At 28.7% G+C, this 20,368-nt stretch overlaps 3 protein-coding genes across 3 annotated transcripts; 1 reads left to right on the top strand and 2 right to left on the bottom strand.

Moving 5' to 3' along the window:
• Positions 1-6,291: 6,291 nt before the first annotated feature.
• LOC114176001 (proline transporter 2-like) lies at positions 6,292-9,750 on the top strand. Its single transcript, XM_028060877.1, has 8 exons — positions 6,292-6,461; positions 6,564-6,788; positions 6,861-6,955; positions 7,175-7,361; positions 7,468-7,592; positions 8,615-8,830; positions 8,949-9,179; positions 9,284-9,750. Exons 1-8 carry the CDS (start codon positions 6,359-6,361, stop codon positions 9,431-9,433), a joined length of 1,332 nt encoding a protein of 443 aa, XP_027916678.1. The 5' UTR covers positions 6,292-6,358; the 3' UTR covers positions 9,434-9,750.
• A 5,407-nt stretch (positions 9,751-15,157) lies between these two features.
• On the bottom strand, positions 15,158-16,124 carry LOC114179105. Its single transcript, XM_028065324.1, has one exon. The coding sequence runs from the start codon at positions 15,719-15,721 to the stop codon at positions 15,353-15,355; it is 369 nt and encodes a 122-aa protein (XP_027921125.1). The 5' UTR covers positions 15,722-16,124; the 3' UTR covers positions 15,158-15,352.
• Positions 16,125-16,219: 95 nt separating this feature from the next.
• On the bottom strand, positions 16,220-19,226 carry LOC114179104 (cytochrome P450 71A9-like). Its single transcript, XM_028065323.1, has 2 exons — positions 18,334-19,226; positions 16,220-17,012 (listed from the first exon to the last, which is right to left on the bottom strand). The coding sequence occupies exons 1-2, from the start codon at positions 19,210-19,212 to the stop codon at positions 16,401-16,403; spliced, it is 1,491 nt and encodes a 496-aa protein (XP_027921124.1). The 5' UTR covers positions 19,213-19,226; the 3' UTR covers positions 16,220-16,400.
• Between the last annotated feature and the right edge of the window lie 1,142 nt (positions 19,227-20,368).

Consider the following 20,368-nt stretch of genomic DNA (forward strand, 5'->3'; position numbering starts at 1 on the left):
AATACTACATCACTTATGTTTAGAACTGATGTTTTATATCCTACCATACCACATATAACATCGATTCTAAATATAATTGATTTAGTTTTTTTCACTTAGAGGACATATTACATCAATTTCCTAAAAAAGTCGATATAATATGTGACTAATTTATATGTAAATTATTGTGATTTGACATCGATTTATAGTGTTAATTGATGCAATAAAGATATATTTTACTGTGTTATTGTTTTTTTATTAACTCTTAGGGTCTGTTCTTTTCAATGGTTTGTACTGTTTGCACCAATTCAAGCAGACGTATATGAGAGTTATAAAGTGTTCTCACTTAGGGTCTGTTCTTTTCAACGGTTTGTACTGTTTGTACTGATTCAAACAGACGGATATGAGAGTTATAATGCATTCTCATTTAAAGATTTGAAAAGAAACATGGGAGTTTATTTGCGACATCAACTCCATTGTGGTGAATCTCTTTATAGATGAGCAGATTTGTGAATATTTGAAACCTATTTACTAAATTGTCCTTGATAGTATTTTTGTATTTGATTATTAAGTGGACATGACAGGTTCCTTATTCAAAGTTTTGGGTTTGAGTATAATATATATATATATATATATATATATATATATATATATATATATATATTATAATAATTATAATAATGATAATATATTGTATAAAATATTAATAACAATATATTATATATAGTTATAATAATAATAATAATAATAAATATTATATATATATATATATATATATATATATATTAATAACAAATAATAATAATATATTAATTTTTACAAAAAGGGTAAAATAGTAATTTTATGTTTTAATTTATTAAAAAAATTATCTATCTTATCAATCAAATCACTTACAAACTCTTACAAATTTTATTTCTAAATCCACTAACTTTCACTTGTGATTCTCTTCAAAGGAACACAAAAAATTATTCACTCAAATTCACTCATATCTATTCAAATTTATCTTCACACTCTCTTCCAAATCCATCTCTACAAAAAATCATACCCTTAAAGATTTGAAAATTGCGAGAGCTGATTTGCGAGATGAACTCATTGTGAATCTCTTTATAGATAAGCAAATTTGTGAACATTTGGAACCCATTTACTAAACTATCCTTAACAGTATTTTTGTATTTGATTATTAAGTGGATATGACAGGTTCCTTATTTAAAGTTCTCTCTGCATTGAATATTAGGTTTGGGTATATAATATATATATATATATATATATATATATATATATATATATTAATAACAAATAATAATAATAATATATTAATTTTTACAATAAGGGTAAAATAGTAATTTTATGTTTTAATTTATTAAAAAAGAAAAATTTATCTATCCTATCAATCAAATCACTCACAAACTCTCACAAATTTCATCTCCAAATTCACTCACTTTCACTTCTAATTCTCTTTAAAGAAACAAAAAAAAAGAAATATTCACTCAAATTCACTCATATCCATTCAAATCAATCTTCACACTCTCTTCCAAATTCATCTCTACAAAGAAACACACCCTTAGGGTGTGTTCCTTTGGGGGTGTGGATGTGGGGGGAATGTGAAGATGAATTTGTATTGATTTGGGTGGATGAATTTGTGTGTTATTTTTTAGTGGATTTAGAAGGTAAAATGAGTGAATTTGAAGATAAGTTTTATGAAAGTTAGTGAAAGGTTTGATTGATGTAATAAATAAAATAAATTGTAAAAATAGATAAAATTAGAAAGTTACCAAAATACCCTTGATGAAAAAAGATAATGATTTTGTAATTTGATGTTATAAAAATAATTATAATTAATTAATACGAATTAAAAAATATTAAAATTTTAAAATAAAAATAAATAAATTTTTATGAATGTAAAAAAAAATGTATACAATTAAATTTTAAAAAAAAGTTATACAATTAAATTTTAAACAAAAGTTATACAAATAAAGTTAAAAAAAAAGTTTAAAAAAAAAGTTAAAAAAGCAAAACAACACACACGACACCGGTGTCAAACCTCTTTATGCCAAGGCACCGATTACATAACCGGTGTCATACACACACACTTGCACCGCACCGATGCACATATCCTATCCACCACGACTTCATCTCCACCACCACACACCACCACCTCCTTCACCTAAGTCCGCCACCACAATCCACCACCTCCATCCTCTTCCTCCCCCACCACATCCAAGCACCTCATTCTTCCCCATCCATGGATGCACTCAACATTCACACCACTGTTATGAATTCTCACACACCCACGCTATGTCCCAAAGTAACACCATCACTCACCTTACAAGGAATCTATGCATGCAACCTCAGGAATCTGGCAGGCATAGGGGAATCACGATATGACAGATTTTTTGCATGGGAAACGAGAAAAGAGAAAGGTATTTTCGCAATGTCCCTCATATAATACAAGTATCACCCCACTTTTGCGGGGATTGATTATACCATCCATCCCCAAATCCGCACTCTCATTTCACTTGAAATCATACCAAAGAACGGGTTCAACCAACGAAATCCGCTCTCCCAAATTACTTCGTAGAGTTTCAACCACTCAAAGGAATATAGGCTTAATCTCCTCCCAAAGTCTTTTTTTTTTTCAAATCACATGAAGAGTTCTATTAACAATCCAATATTTCTTATGATATCCTTCCATTCTCCTTTTATGCAACCTTCCCCAACAAGGATTGTGTCACATCAAAAACATCATTACCCCATAAGCACAATAGTCCTCCTACCAAGCTTTGTGATAAGGCTAATTTTCAAGTGACATCTTTATCCCGATAAGTCTTAGTATAGCTTTATATCATCTTTCTCTTTTTTTACTCTTGAATACAAAGTATCTGTGTTTTCTCTTATTGAATCACTTATGTAATGAATTTCTTTCTCGCTTACCTTAACCATCTAACATTGTATGACATCATTCTCATGGTTCTCTTTTCTCTTTATATTAACCTTTCCTTATTATTGTTAGTTTCTAATATCCTTATCTCTATGAAAGAAAGACGTGTGCAAGTTATACAAAGATATATTAATACGATTAGTTAAAAAAAGAAACTCAATTAATTTAACATAAACCAATCTATTTATAATCGATTGTTTGACAATAAAAGTACAAAAATGAATGCAACTTGTTTAGTTTTAATTGATTAAATAATAAAATGAACATTTATTATTAAAAAAAAAAAGAGAATGTCTGTAACCTTTTAATAATAAAAAAATACAGAAATTGATTTTTTTTTTCTAATCAGAGTATTATTTTTTACTTTTGAATTGTGTATTCGGTGTGTCCATCTTTAAAATACTTAGAGCTAATAAGTAATATATATATATATATATATATATATATATATATATATATATATATATATATATATATATATATATATATATATATATATATGTGGTAATAGACAATTAATGCGCTATTTATATTACTTTTCACCATAAAAAAATAAGGAATTTTCTTTAAAAAAAGTAAAAACAAGTTATATATTAGCAATAAATGATGAAGAAATATAAATACGACTATTTTCCTTTTAAGAATCATCGTATTATTGTAGTTTTGGAACGACTACGAAAAATAATAAACAGAATGTAGTAAAATGTCAATTTTTCTTTTTCTTTCCAATCCTTGCCATCAGGTCCAAATGTATCTATATATCTATATATCTATATATATATATATATATATATATATATATATATGAATGATCAAAAAATATATTATGCGACTGCAAATTTATTTTAATTTATAAGTATGGACAGATATAAAAGACAATAAGACGTGACAGAAAATCCATAGATAATAAGGATATTTGTTTTTTAGTTGAATAATTTAGTTTACTCATAATATTAATTTGTTAATAGTACCTGGTGGTTTAAGCGTGCAAAGGTTTTCCTAAAAAAAAGTGAGCCAAGGATTACGCCATAAAAAATCGTGCTAAGAATATTGACTGTTCAATAAGATTTCGAGTACATGAAAAAAATAAAAAACTATTAGTGTGTTGTTAAGATTTCAATCATCTAATAAATAATAATAGTCATAATAATAAAATTTATATGAAATAAAAAAATACAAAAAAATATTTCAAGCAAGATAAATAATAATAATAATAATAAAGTTAATACATACACAATTACTTACATACAAATTTACCTCTAGGAAATACTACAAACAAATCAAAATCTGGGTAATTAACATTTTCATAAGAGTAAATTGTTTAAATCAAGTAATTTTAGAACACCATCGAGATTCAGATACCCAGTCAAACTCTATAAAGAATAAAATCACTTTTGTTAAACTTCAATGTTTCCATACCACACTCTATTGAGTAGAGTACCTTTTACTATTAGTTGGATTTATCGGAAATGAAAAATTTGTAAGTATGTAAAAGAATGTGTTTCTAATAAAGTGTTTACTAAAATCAAACTTTTGAGTTTTGTGGATATAAAAGTTAAATTTTAAAATCTTATGATTCCCAAAATATATTTTAGTAAGTGAAGGAGGTTGAGTGAATCTACAGTATAAAATAAAATATTTTGACTACATTAGAAGTTTAAAATAATAATTTACATTTATTTAGATAATAGCGTCTACCCAACGGAAGTAGATAGTTAATTGAAATACAATTGACTTGGGTGTGCAATAATTGTGGCATTGCCCAATCTTTCAAACTTTTTCTACGACACCTTCTAGATTCTTAATGATGTTTAGTCTCCATGAAAACGGTTCTGATCCATTTAGGTTTAGATAGTCAAAGTTGAACTCAGCTCAGCTCTCTCACATTATCTCATCATATTCATTTCTAATATTTTCTTCTTCGCACTCTTTTATCTATTAAGTTAAATAAAAATAGTTTTAATGCGGAGACATGATCATCTAAAAAGAAATAGGGTATTTCATAAAAAACGATGTTGTCATTTAATCTTAAATTAATCATAAGCTCACAATATATAACAATTACCTTGAACACGTACTAAAACTGATTTTTTGTTAAAAAAGTGTCAAAATAATATATGTCCAGTCAACCATTTATAAAAGTAAACAAAAGCAAAGCTTAATATATACTTTAATTTCGAAAAATTCATGGTTTTTTATTTAAATATTTGCAAACACTTTTTTTTTTTTTTTACTTTCGATGATTCAAAATGTTAGAACCAGCGTCGTTTGCCATGGTTGTTAAGACACTTTGCTAACCGTTATATATATCAAAAGGTAAATAAATAAGCATGGTAGGTTAGATTTAGGATGTAAAAAAAAAAGATTGTAATTGTAAATATATACAAATAAAACCTAGAAAATAAATATTTACATGTGATGGATATGTGTATTTTGTATACCGCATGTTAATGGGATGAGTACTGATATTATATTATTTGTACATGTGATATCGTACCTGTTATACTCTAATTTAAATTAAAAAAAATGATTAAAATATTAACACATTAATTTTGTATGAGTTATTTTTTATCCATTAGTTTACAAAAAAAAACATTTATTTATAATACTATTTAAATGTGTTATTTGAACTTTTTTGAAATTTATGAATATTATGTATTGCATTTTATTTGAATTTATAGTTAAAATATATTGTTAAATATTTAAAAAAATTGTAAATACTCACACATATCTGTGAATATTAAAAAGTATGCAAATATCCACATAATGGATATATACAAATATGAAAACAAATACGAGACAAATATTTATCTAATAAGTAGAATAGAGTACGAAGAAAGTAATACCTATACTCTACTGTCTCATCCCTAGTTGCACTTACTCGTTAGTAATCATATTAGTATTTAATATTTTACCTTTTCTATAAATAATCAAAAGAAACATTGTTTATTTGCATTAAAAAAATAGATGAATTAATTGTAACTTTAATTGTATTTGTTCTACATTTTTAAAGATAATTTAATTTAGATTAATTTTGTTAATAAATGAATTATCGAGTTATAATATAAATATTAACTAGTGCCAAAATATATGCTATATAATAAAAATTGAACTAAACTCTAACAAAACTCTATAAGGCAAAAGGGATTAAAATCAATTTAATTACAAAAAACAGAATTAATTTACCAAATATATAAATATAATATATAGAAAAGGCTTCTTTTTCCAAGAAGGGATCTTCCTTACCATTCATAAAAAAAAAAAAAAAAATTGTTCGGCTGTTTGCTAATAGAATAATTCCATTCCATTGAAAGAAATGTCAAAACGGTCAATTTATAGAAGAAAAAAAAGTATTTCATTCCACTTCTATAAATTTTAATACCAAGTTGTAATCTTTTAACGAGCTAAATCTTCTTTCCTTTTCAGAATCAAGAAGTGGCCATGGATGTAGAAGGAAGGGGCACTCTGAACATGGAACAAGGTCAAGAAAAGGGTACCCAGAAGGATGATTCTGGGCTCGCAACTGCTCATACTATTGATAGCGGTAATTATATCTAGTGAATTAATTAACTTCTTCTTGGGGCGTTTTAACTTTCTGAAACTATATCCAGTGCCTACATGAGACTGTGTTTTGTTTTGTTTGCAGATTCGTGGAAACAAGTGGGGTTGATGCTGGTATCAGCCTTCAACTGTGGGTGGATATTGAGTTTTTCCAATCTCATCATGTGGCCACTGGGTTGGACTTGGGGTATCATATGCCTTCTTCTTGTCGGTATCTACACCGCCTATGCAAACTGGCTCTTGGCAGCATTTCATTTCGTTGATAATCGCAGATTCATTAGATACAGAGACCTTATGGGATACGTTTACGGTATAATCTTTTTTTCATTTTCTCTGCATCATATATTTACACTCTAACTCAACCATTCCTTCTTTTCTCAAGGTAAGGGTATGTACCACATCACCTGGGTTTTCCAGTTTTTAACCCTTCTTCTTGGAAATATGGGTTTCATCCTCCTTGGCGGCAAGGCACTTAAGGTACCCAAATTGTTTGACTTTTACTCTTACTAAAATCTCTTCTTTTTGTTTTCTAGGTTGAAGTTTTGATTTTTTTTTTTTTTTGTTTGGTTTCTATTGAAAGCTGTCCTTGTTATAGGTAAAGATATTTTTTGTAGTGTCATTATCAAATATTTTTCGGAGAAACTAATTCAAGATATTAAAATTAAAAAAAAAAAAAAAAACTGTTATTGTGTGCAGGAAATAAACTCGGAATTTAGCGATTCTCCCTTGAGGCTGCAATACTACATAGTGATAACAGGAGCAGCTTACTTCTTTTATTCCTTCTCCATCCCAACAATGTCTGCCATGAAAAACTGGTTGGGAATTTCTGCGGTGCTCACCTTCACATATATAATATTTCTTCTCTTTGTTTTGGTAAAAGATGGTACGGTAACTAATAAGCATCATGACTTTCGCATTTAAAATGTATTGTTCTCTTCAAAAACCATACGTTAAATTGTGCTCGCCCCACCAATCTTTTTGGTTGGTAGGGAAATCAAATTCGGACAGGGATTTCGATATCAGTGGAAGTCAAGTGAGTAAGGTGTTTAATTCCTTTGGTGCCATTTCTGCCATCGTTGTCTCCAACACCAGTGGCTTGCTCCCAGAGATACAGGTCATATTCATCTTAATCATTTATTGCCATTTCTACTTCAAAATATTATTCCCTATTTTTTATATACCTTTTATGATTTATTTAATAATTAAGAAATATACTAAGTTTTCTTTGTTCTAAATACTCTTTTACTAGATTAGATGTTTTGTGAATATATAATTAATAACCATTTATATTTTCAATAACATATTCAGTTTTCTATTTTAATCTTTGTTAAATGCACGTCAGCCCGCTAACTCCACGGAGAATGTGGAATAACGTGAACTTACTAATAAAGTTATCTAGAATTTTTTACGGCGAGTTTCACGGATTGCAGGTTGTTGGGAGTTTCACAAGCAAACTTCTATTATGTCTGCACACTTCTATTAACATGTGATCTTACGAAATATATATATTTTATTGTACTACTTGTTTTGACTGTAAGAAGAAAATAAGATTTGAGTTCCGTAAGATGATGGATCAACACATTAGATTTAGTAATGAAACAATTTCATATACATTCATTCAATCATTGTTAGTATTGCTTTTAGAAAACAACAAAGCCCATGACATGTATCATCTAGAATATGAGTAATTGTTAAAAAATTATAAATTTTTTTAACTACCATAAATTCTGTTGTGAATAGAAAAATGGGGTTTGGTATTTGTAAGTGTGATATTATAAAGGACAGGATCCTATGATTTTCATTTTGGCAATAATATTTTCACTACTAAATTTTGAATTTTATTATAATATGATGTGTATTTTTTAAGTGATTTTAAAATATTAAAAGTAAGAAAAATGGAAAATCATTTAGAAAATAACACCTATGATTGTAAAAGAAAGTTGTCAAAATTTAATAATAAAAAAATCATTTTTCTTTCATTTGTTAACTTTCATCTTCTATTCTCTCACGTAGTTTAGTGTGAATTATTAATCGTAGGGAGTAAAAAATGACAGTCGAAATCGAAGTATAATTTTTCTATTATAAATTAGTAGTTTGGTTAGAAGTTGTTTTTATTTTTCCACAATGTGTATGCAGTCGACTCTACGTAAGCCAGCAGTGAAGAACATGAGGAAGGCCCTGTATTTACAATATACAGTGGGAGTGGTGTTCTATTATGGTGTTACCGTAATGGGATATTGGGCTTATGGATCAGCGGTGTCGGCATACCTTCCAGAAAACCTAAGTGGTCCCAGATGGATTAATGTTCTCATCAATGCCATCGTATTTTTGCAGTCCATCGTCTCCCAACATGTACGTGTACATGTTTTAGCATATGTGGTTTTAGATGGTTGCTTAATCGAGTTTGAGTAGTTTAAGAAAAGTCAAATACGTGACAAATGGAAGGATGTCATGTTTTAAAAAAATGCAGATGTTTGTGGCTCCAATTCTGGAGGCGTTGGACACAAAGTTCCTAGAAATCGACAAGGCCATGCATTCAGGGGAGAACTTAAAGCGCTTATTTCTCCTACGTGCGTTTTTCTTTACTGGGAACACCTTCGTTGCTGCAGCATTTCCTTTTATGGGTGACTTTGTAAACTTTCTTGGCTCATTTTCTCTCATTCCTCTCACATTCATGTTCCCCAGCATGGTCTTCATCAAGGTTATTTATTACATATACAATGCACATAACTTTTATCTATCCGAATAGAGTTATAGTCAAACTTTGCTTCACTCTTATGGGGCTTAACTTTGCTTCAATTTTAGGTGAAGGGAAGAACAGCTAGCATACAGAAGAAGGCGTGGCACTGGTTCAACGTTGTTTTTTCTTTTCTGCTCACAATAGCAACCACCATTTCAGCAATTCGGTTGATAGTTGACAACATCCAAAAGTATCATTTCTTTGCCGATGCATGATGATGCCTCATCTCAATCTCACCTATGCCTTCATTTCACGTCAAATTAGCTCTGCGAGAAATAAATATAAAATATCGGTGACCTTCAGTAGTTAAAAAAAAAAAATCAAGGAATAAAATAATTATATCATTATTTCCCAACCAACCCTCGGTTTCCTCACTTGTAGAAAGTGCTATATATACTCAATGATTCAAGAGAGCGAGAAATGGGTTAATGACCCTCATTGGGCTCAAAATTGAGGGAACAAAACCTTTTGTTTTGAACAATGTCTAAAGAAATATAGTGATGAAAATACCAGACAGAAACATATACAAAAACGTGGTAAAAGAGGTTAATTAGTTTTTTATTTTTTTTTAAATAGAATGAAATAATATTTTAAGATGGTTTCATTTAGAAAAAAAAAAAAAGAGAAAGAGAAATTAGATCGTATGTATAGATACTATTTTAGCCTCATGTTAACATTTGAGTCATTATTTAATCTATTGGAATCTCTCAAATCCGTTTAGTTTCCAAAGATAACAATGCACACACTACAGATTTTGTTGAGGCTATGATCAATTATATTGGACATATCTATTTGACTTTCCGGCACAATAATGATTATAGAAGTAATTACGTCAAGTAATTGTTCACCTTATTAGTTTCACACATTTCTCATCTCTATTTTCTAATGTCAACAAAACCATTTTTTTTCCTCTGTCCAATTTCTAGCCTACTAAACTGCCAAATAATGATTAATGATGGTCATTAGTGCGGTTCCTATTAAAGAGTTTATGTTCTTAAAGTAAAACACGTTTATTGGTTTATGTTAAATATGTTAAGTTTCCTGTTAACTGATTGGATGACAGTGATTCTCTATGGTATTAGGTATGTTATGTTAGACTTTTTATTTTTATTTTAATTTAATATCAATAGTTCCAGACTTTGCTAGATTCCATTTGAGAGTGAACTTACAGCAAAATACAAACCAAATCTTCATCAATTGTTCATCGGATCTGCTTGGAATCTGGACCAACTCAACACCCAAATGGTATGTTCATATTCTCAGGAGAGATGATAACAAATCAAGATAATTACGGTAGCATCTATCTTCAATGAATCCACCATTATCTACCAAATAAACGTTTAAAAATTATTTAATAATTATTTTAAGTGTCTGGGTATGTTCATGGATATTTATTATCGTTTTCTGAAATTTATGTAAAACTTTTCAAAATATAAACTTAAACAAATATTTTATTTTAAAATATAATCTAAATACTTTAAAATATTTAAATAAATTACATTCAAACTATAGATTTAAATAAAAAAAATCTGAAAAATACTTTAACTTTATAAATCTAAATAGAAAATATAAATTTATTTAAAAATATTTGAAAAAAATCTATGTTTATTGATATTTTCTTCATCGAACAACTTACTTTCACTGCATTAAAAATTGTGTACTACCAACAAACACAATTCATAAGTAATAGCTAAAACTTTTCAGTAATTTTAGTTTATCTATACATTATTGATAGTAAAAAAAATTCGTCTCCAATAGTTATTGGTGAACTTTATTGACAAATCACAAAATCCGTCAATTAATACGATAAATATAAATTTTATCAACATAACAAAAATTTCGTTGGTAATTACCGACAAAAAAATTTGTCAATAAAATTCATTTCTTCTGTAAATTCATCGATAATTATCAAAGGAAAAATTTATCCGTAAATAGCACAAACTAGTTCATCTTATTCATTCTTCTTCCTTGTTTTTTCTCTTTTTTTTTCTTCTTTTAAAACCTCCTCCACCACACTTCTAGCTTCATCATTGTTGTCACCGCCACCATTCTCCTTCCCTTCCTCTTTCTCTCTGTCTTTCTTTTTCCTTCCTACATTTCTCTTTCCCTTCAACCATTTCCGTTGAGTCACCACCGTGTCTCTGTTGTACCATCGTCGCGTCTTTGTCATGAAAACTATCATAGCATCGCCTTGTCACTGCTAAGCCTCTGGCATCTCCTCCTCCTCCTTCTATTTCGCTTCCTCTTCTCCTCCTCCTACTTGTTTTTCTTCTTCTTCTCTTCTAATTTTGAAGCACCCTATTAATTTTTGAGACACTAAATACAAGATTTTTTTAGGAATTTTTTTGCTCTTTTTACCGACGACAATAATAAAAATTTTAAGTTACCAATATATTTTAAGTTATATAATTATTGACAGATTTTACTGATAAATTTTTTCATCAGTAATTAAAATTTGTATTAATGACGAATTTTATTGGTGTTTTTTCTTAGTAATTAAAATTTCTATTATCAAGGATTACCGACAAAAATAAATTTATTGGTAATTGAAATATTAAAATCTATCGATAGTTCAAATTTATCGAATGAATAAATTTGTCGACAAATTTCTATTGATAATTTCAAAAACTTTTGTAATGTTCTTCCTTCCATTTCTCTTCTTTTTCATTTTTTTTCTTTCTCATTTTCCTTCTCTTCTGTTCTCCTCGTCCTCTCCTTCCACCATCATTTACATGTTTATCATTATCGATTTTGGTTCCTTCTCCTCTTTGCCTCTTTTTTCTTATTTTTGGTTTCCTGTTCCTCCTCTTTTTGTAACTTAATTAAAACTAAATGAAAATTAGTGATAATTATATTGGTGTAAATATAAAATTGTTGTAAATAAATTATATATAACCATATTATATTTTATTAACAACGAAGGAATATTACTGGTTTTATACTAATTACAATTTTTACTCGTAAATATTTGACAATAGGATTTTTATAATTTCTTACAGGGTCATATTTTTGTTAATTATTTACATTGTATTTAATATTCAAAATAAATTTTTAAACTATTTTCTTGTTTTGCCTTTCTAACTAATTTTCTATATATATTAGTTATTTTATTGGTCTTGGAAAGGTCAATATCGAAGTTTGGTTTAAAGCGAGGGAATTATGGTGTCCCTTTAATTTTTATTTTCACATATATAAAATAATATATGAATAAACGTTTTTTTTTTTAATAAATTTATATATATAGTTGTTTCAAATTTTTTGTAAATCTGTTTTGACACTCACATCTTTTTTCTCAAAATCCACCACTGAACACAAACAAAAAAATATATAGTAACATGCAGATTAAATTATAAATTAATAATAATAATAATATTAAACTTTAGTATATAAAATAATAAAAAAAACATTGATAAGATTAAATTTTATAATTAATAATAATAATATATTAAATAATATGCACATGAATTAATTTTCTTACAAATTTTTATAAATTTTCTTTTTATATTTCTTTTATTTTTCTTCTTCATCTAAACAACTTTATTTCCATCTATTTTTTTCTTTAAATTCATTCATTTCCATTCTTCAAATTCATCCTCAAATCAATACACACCCTTAATGATTTTCTTTCTTTTCCCTCTACTTGACTTTTTGTTTTCTAACTTCAACTTCAAATTAGCACTTGCCTGCTTTCCTTCTCTGAAACAAACAAGGGCTAAAATGGAAAGTAACAAAAGAATTTTCTTTTATAGTAGAGATTTGGTTTACATAATTGGAGTCTTACTCGAATAATTAAGGGTAACAACGTAGAGTTGATCAGGTGGACCAGTTGCAAGTTTGGTTTACATCTTTATTAATTTGGTAATCAATTCACGAAAAGATGAAATAGGAGTAACTTTAAATAGTAAAATTAGCCAAATTATAAATGTAAGTAAGTTATATAAAATTATAAACATTTAGTAAAAATAATATGTAACTAAAATATTTCATCTTACAAGTATAAAGTTAGCCTAAATTTATGTTAGAATGAGACAGCATAATTTTTTTTTTAATTTAAAATATAATGTGACAAAATATACATTGTTTAGGTAAAAAAAATTAAAAAAAATGAAATTATAAATTTTATTAGAATAATTAGATTACTTAAAATCAAATAATTTTAAATTATATTCTAAAAAAAGTAAAAATTTAAAATTTTTCTTACTCTTAAATTTCCTAGTAGCTAAGTCGCTTCAATGTATGAATATATATATATATATATATATATATATATATATATATATATATATATATATATATATATATATAAAGTTTATCTATCGAAACATATCCACAACACTCATTTTAACAAATATACACTTAAAAAGTTTTATTTGATTGAAAATATGAAGTTGAAGATAGAAAATATATGTTTAGATATCTTTGAAGTAATACTTGCATAAAAAATTACTTTTAGGAAATATATTTTAGTCAACTTTTACGTAAAAAATATTCTTGTGAAAGTGTAAGAAATTGTTTTTTTATAAATTAAAAAAGAAAAATTACGCCAAAAAATATGAAATTAAAATTATCAAATAAATCAATATGTAATGAATTTGTAATTTTAGTAAAAAATAATATACTACTCTTTAGCCTTTGAAAAGCTTATGTTAATATTTCTATCAATAAATTTGATCTACAAAACAAAATTTATTCAATTTTATATTCATATTGTATCTTTAGTTATATTTTAAAATTGAAAAAATGGAAAGAAAATTATCCAAATATTAAAAAGTAATTGGAGACATTTCATCACCAACAGAGTACAAAATTACTCACATTTTTCGATAAGCATAAACCACCATGTACTTTTTATTAATTTTTTTTAATGAAACTATGAGTTTCTAATTTTATATTATAAGCTTTATAGTTAATTTGGCTAATAGGTCATAGGTCAGTTCTAGTTTGTTCTTTACTAAGTTTCTCTTTGAGAGAGTTCTAAGGAAACAAAATTAAGACAAATATAAAAAAGAACTGATTTAAGATTTTTTTATAAAGATGGAACTAGTAGAATGATTTAATTTTAAAAAATAATATACTTTTGTATGTTTAGAAAAGAAACTTATGGATCGATTTGATCCACAGAACTTTTGTGAATTTTTTTAATTGAGAGTTTTTATCTTGTACGTCCTTTTTATTTTTGAATATATTTTTAGTGTGTGTTTTATTGTAGAGATGAATTTGAATGAGAGTATGAAGATGGATTTGAATGGATATAAGTGAATTTGAGTGTATAATTTTTTGTATTTTTTTGAAGAAAATTAGAAGTCAAAGTGAGTGGATTTGAAGATAAGATTTGTGAAAGTTTGTAAGTAATTTGATTGATATGATAGATATTTTTTTTAATAAATTAAAACATAAAATTATTATTTTACCCTTATTGTAGAAACTAATATATTATTATTATTTGTTATTTATATATATATATATATATATATAAAATACACTTATTAATATTATTATTTATTATTATTATAACTATATATAGATAATGTATTGTTATTAATATTTTATACAATATATTATTGTTATTATAATTATTATAATATATATATATATATATATATATATATATATATTATACTCAAACCTAATATTCTCCCAACTCAATATTCAATAAAGAGAGAACTTTAATCAAATACAAAAATACAATGAAGGATATTTTAGTAAATAGGTTTCAAAAATTTATAAATCTGCTCATCTACCAAAAGATTCATAATGGAGTTGATGTTCCAAATCAACTTCTGCATTTCTTTTCACATCTTTAAATGAGAACGCATTATCATTCAAAAGAATAAACCCTCAGCGAAACAAATTGTCAGTTTTAAAGTGAGTTATTCTTACTGTTGTGTTGTCCACGTAAGCAACAACACGAAAAAAATGGCATATAACTCATCTACCCCAAGAGAAAACGATAGTTATCATTTATAGAATTATTTTTACATAGTTATCATTTATAGAATTATTTTTACATAGTTGCATTTGTGCCCGTATTACATCACTATTATTTATTTTTGTTATCTTTGTTCGTTGCAGAAATAGCCATGGGAGAGAGTAACAGAAATATAAATTTTCCTATACCATGAAAACTAAAATTCTTAGAGGATTGTCCTGGGTGATGGTTGAAGGACATGAGCCATGTAAGGTTTCTTACCGCAATCGAAAGGAGCAAGATTTCCCTGCATCAGCAACAAATTTCCTCCAAACAGATCATTCATGTGACTCTGTCCATTCCTCAATCTCTTCAAGGCCTTGCGCCACGAAACCCTGAATTTGGACAGAAACTTGGTTCTTTTTCTAAGAAATCTTCTCAGTGCTGCAACACGAAGCCTTGGCCTTCTTCTACCCGCTAGAGCCCGAAACTTAAGCCACGCCCTTGCCTTTTTCACTTCTCTCTTTACTATCTCTTCTTCCAATTCTTCTTCATTTTTCAGTCTTATGTAAGATTGCTTGCCTACTGAAGCCATTGCGGAGCTACCATGGTTCAGATTGCCTTTATTGGTTGTTAATAATCACGGAAATAGATATGTTTCTTGGATAATTTTGGCCACTAAAAGCAATTGCATGTGCAAATTAGTTGGAGGCAATTAATGGGACTAATGGTGCTGGAATTTATTGGTAAAACCCATTTAATGGAATCATTGCACCCATCTCACCTCCTCTTAATCAAATTATCAGCCAGAAGACCGATTTACTTTTTCAAAAGGTTCAATTTTTGTTTTCAACTTTTCCAGTTTGTTCTTTCTTCACATTTGCATGGCAATCACATCTCAACCACTTCCCTTAAATGACCACTTTTCCTTTTCTATAATTGGTATTAAAGAAAGGTGCACTTAACACTTTTGCTCTGCACCTTTTGGCATCATCTATTCACTTTCCCATACCAATTATGAGGGCATTATTGTTTTTCAAATATCATGTATAACCTACACAACATTATTGTATAACCAACCAAAACTTGGTCAGATCATAAGAACGATGAAAATCAAATTCAGCCTCAACTAACCATAAATCTCTGTACTAGACAGAAGCTGTTTTAACACACATATGTTTACACCAGTATGATCAAGAGAGACACATTGAAATTATAAGATGAACATGAAACCATTTTGAAAGCTGAAATTTGAAACAAAAAGAAGAAAAGCGCTACTGGTGAAAGGGGGTGGCTCTCAGCCAAAGATGGTCTCTCTTGTGCATGGTTATGCCAATTGCTTCTTCCATGTTCAAGTCTTGTATTCCAAGTCCAAGAGGCAGTTCCCAGTTAAAACGAAGCAGAAGATTTGCAAGTACTAACTCAACAAGAGGCATGGCAAAGTTCACTCCAGGGCAACTCCTTCGCCCTACCCCAAATGGCAACATCTCAAAGTGTTGTCCTTTATAATCTATGGAGCTGTTCAAGAACCTCTCTGGTAAGAACTCATTTGGATTCTCCCAACAAGTTGGATCCATTGCTATTGATTTTGCATTCACAAGCACCCTCGTTTTGGCAGGGATTTGAAACCCTCTGATCATGCAAGCCTCTGTTGTCTCTCTTGGCACAAGCAATGGCGCAGGTGGATGGAGTCTCAGTGCCTCCTTCACAACTAACTTAAGGTACAAGAGGTTTGGGAGGTCAATCTCTTGTACCATTTCCTTTCCCTTCATGATTTCTCTTACTTCTTCTTGTGCTTTTTTCATTGCTTTCGGGTTCCTAATCAACTCAGACATTATCCATATCATTGTTGCTGCAGCAGTATCAGTTCCTGCTACAAAGATGTCCTACATACATTTCCAATCACAACAATTATCATTTACATCAGATTACTGACTAATAAGCATTGTATCAAAACATTCTGTTAAACGTTGTATCAAAACATTTGTATCAACAGGAGTTGTTGTTTTTTTGTTAATTCTAATGAAATTTAAGTCAACTTAACTTTGTGGCTGGAATGTAAGGGCGCACTTAGTGGTTGAAATTGTTTTATAGAAAAAGTGTCCACGGTACGGAATTGAAAATGGATGAACCACAAAAGAGTGGAATCAAATCCTTCTACAGCGTCCTTTTGAAAGATAAGGAACACAGAAATCAACGCCGACACTTTGTATTTTTCTTTCAGATGAGGCAAATATGTTATCAGAAAATAAATAAGTAAAATAAAAACATATAAATCATAAAATCAGAAGTGTGATAGACTGAAGAAATAAATAAATAATACAATGATGCTATTTTTTTTTAATTATTTCCCTCTTACCTCTCTTCCATGGATTACATTATTGATTCTATCTCCCCCGGTACAGATGGAGAAAATAAAGTTGATGCTGTACTATGAAATAAAGATTTAATGTACTTTAATTCTATTTTTAGAAACTTTGTTAAGTTTGTTAAAATAGTTTTTGTCAAAAGATAAATATTTTACATATATATGATATCATTTTTATTTGTTTTTATTAATATTTTACATATATATTATATCATTTTTGCAGTACAAAGAAAATATATTTTATTTTTGCATCATTCCATAACACTTCATTTGATTTCTATTTTTTATTTCTTTGTTTAATCAAACATCCCATTTGTTCCACGTGCTTTGTGGTACCCACCAATAATTTCAGAAATGACAAGTGAAGATAAACTATTTATTTCGCACCTAATAACAAAATAAAGTGATAAAAAATATATAAGTGGATCGTTAATTTTAGTCCAAGAGTTTTAAGTTTAATAATTAAATTTTAAGAAATTATTGATATCAGATAATTTTAAATAAAATATAGAATATAAAAATAAAAAATTGCTTTTATTTTCTAAAAATTCATATTATATTGAAGTATGAGTGAAAACTATAAAAGTACAAGTCTTGTAAGTTTTATACATTGAAACAAAACTAGAAAGAAAGTCTTAGAAAATTATAATAAATTAAAATAAGGCCTCTTAACTTCAGATACAGAAGTCATCAAGTTTTTTACTCTTTAAATAAGACTTTGGGTTATAAAAATAATATATATAAGTAATCTAATTAAAAACTAATTAAAATATTAATATAATAGTGACTAACTTGCTGCTTTTCAAGTCATGATGGAGAAGATTGATTAATAAACGTACCACTAGAACACCCTTAATTTGGTGGTGACTGATGGCAATGGGTTGACTCGGATCCTTCTGAACTTGAAGCAGCACATCCACAACATCTTCATGCTCTGTTTCTGCGCTCTCACGAGACTTATCAACATGCTCCTTGATCACTTCGTCGTAAAACCGATCCATGTCTCTGAAATTCTTCTCTAGTCTGCTTTCAAGGCCACTGAACTTGTTCAGCCACCCCAACTGTGGAAAGAAGTCATCCACAAAGAACCCTCCCAACATTTCCTGTGTTTCTTTAAGCATTCTGTAAACCTTATTTGCATCACCCGTACCCCTGTCCCTTTTGCCGAGAGCAACCCGACAAACAACGTTGTTGGTGAGCGAGAGAGTGAGTTCACTCAGGTCGACAGGACCAGGAGACAGAGAAACAGCCTGAAGCATGCGTTTGACCTCGTCAAATCTCACAGCTTCAAACGATTGAACCCTCTTCGGACTCAGTAACTCTGAGACCATGATTTTCCTCATCTCCCTCCAGTACTCACCGTACGGTGCAAAACTCACGCTTGAACCGTATCCTAAGCGGTTTGCGGCGTGCAGTAGAGGCTTCCCAGAGAAAACTGAGTCATAGTTTTTGAAGATCTCTTTGGCCATGTCAGCAGAAGAGACAACCAAGGTTGGTATCGAACCCAGCTGCAAGAACATGAGAGGTCCATGCTTACGTGAAAGGTGTTGAAGGGATCGATGGGGCAACGTTCCAAGCTGGTGGAGGTTGCCAATGAAGGGTAGTTTCTTTGGCCCTGGAGGTAGCCTTCTCTTTTCTGCAGAAGCCTTTCTCCACTGTGTGAGCAATGAGAAGGTGAAAAGGACCGTGAGGAACCCAAACACCACGAAAGAGATCATTGCTTTTGGTATTGCTGCGTTACCAGAAAAGCTTCATTATATAATATCATAAGCCAAGACTCACTGTAGGGACATTAATTTATTAGAAAAATTATGGATGTGCAGAAAAACAAGTTTTTCAACGTTTTATATAGACATTAAAGAATAAAAATGATACATTTATAAATTATATGATGCAAACTTTACATTAGATACACGTAAAATGTATAGACGGCTACCATGTAAACTTGACACATCCCAGCACAAAAGTACGACCCGTTCATTTTTCTTAAGAAAATAGTCTGCCCCTCCTGTTCAGTTCTTAACATTGGAACTGGATTATTTTAATCCAAACGATATTTGTTTTCTTCAACAACGTACAACTCAGTGATGTTTACATGGAATCATAAAAGTCGAGAAATATATAATATGGTGATGTACTTTGAATAGGGACGAGACGAGGCAAGTTGATCTGTATAATCCATATACAATATTTTATATTATATTTTAGTTTATAAATTTCACAAAACACTTTTATTTTAATTTATTTTGTTACTTTTATAAAGTTTGAATTTCTAAAACGAATATTTTTATTTGTATTTAGTATTGATTAATTATTATAGTCTTTTCTACTTTAAACGGTAACTTATTTTTATGTATCCTTGTTATTTAAACATTTAACTTTGACGTGTGATGTATTTATTTGGAGCAGATCTTGATCTTATATTTATTTAATTTATTTTAATATTATTATAAACAATAAATTAATGGGTACAACAAAAACTTAGTTTGACTTTCTTGGGTGTTTTTCTTTTTTGTAAATTTGGAGTTTTTTTATTGTCACTGATGTCCACGTGTCATTACATTATGATGGGATTGATTAGCCCTCCAAAATGCGTCCAAGCTTTGCATCTTCTTTCATCTCCAAAATGCTTTCACACTCAAAGGTTCCTATTATTTTTTTTTTATCATTTACTTATGATTTTATGCTTCGATTTTCTAGAATTAGGCCTAAGATTGAAGTTTATGACCCGGTTGATAATTCAAGTAAAAAAATCACCTCTTTTTACCTACCTAGATATGACTTAGTTGTTGAATCGATGTATAATAGACAAAACAATTAATATCAAAACCTTTTTATGTATTAGTAGATGTGAAACATTAAAACAAGATAATT

The sequence above is a fragment of the Vigna unguiculata genome, chromosome 3 (assembly GCF_004118075.2).
Source record: "Vigna unguiculata cultivar IT97K-499-35 chromosome 3, ASM411807v1, whole genome shotgun sequence".
Lineage (NCBI taxonomy): Eukaryota > Viridiplantae > Streptophyta > Magnoliopsida > Fabales > Fabaceae > Vigna > Vigna unguiculata.

Coding starts and splice junctions, on each gene's coding strand:
- LOC114176001 (XM_028060877.1), top strand. CDS start 6,359: ATGGATGTAGAAGGAAGGGGCACTCTGAACATGGAACAAGGTCAAGAA. Junction 6,462..6,563: donor TGCTCATACTATTGATAGCG/GTAATTATATCT, acceptor TTTTGTTTGCAG/ATTCGTGGAAACAAGTGGGG. Junction 7,362..7,467: donor CTTTGTTTTGGTAAAAGATG/GTACGGTAACTA, acceptor TTTGGTTGGTAG/GGAAATCAAATTCGGACAGG.
- LOC114179105 (XM_028065324.1), bottom strand. CDS start 15,721: ATGGCTTCAGTAGGCAAGCAATCTTACATAAGACTGAAAAATGAAGAA.
- LOC114179104 (XM_028065323.1), bottom strand. CDS start 19,212: ATGATCTCTTTCGTGGTGTTTGGGTTCCTCACGGTCCTTTTCACCTTC. Junction 17,013..18,333: donor AAATTAAGGGTGTTCTAGTG/GTACGTTTATTA, acceptor AAATGTATGTAG/GACATCTTTGTAGCAGGAAC.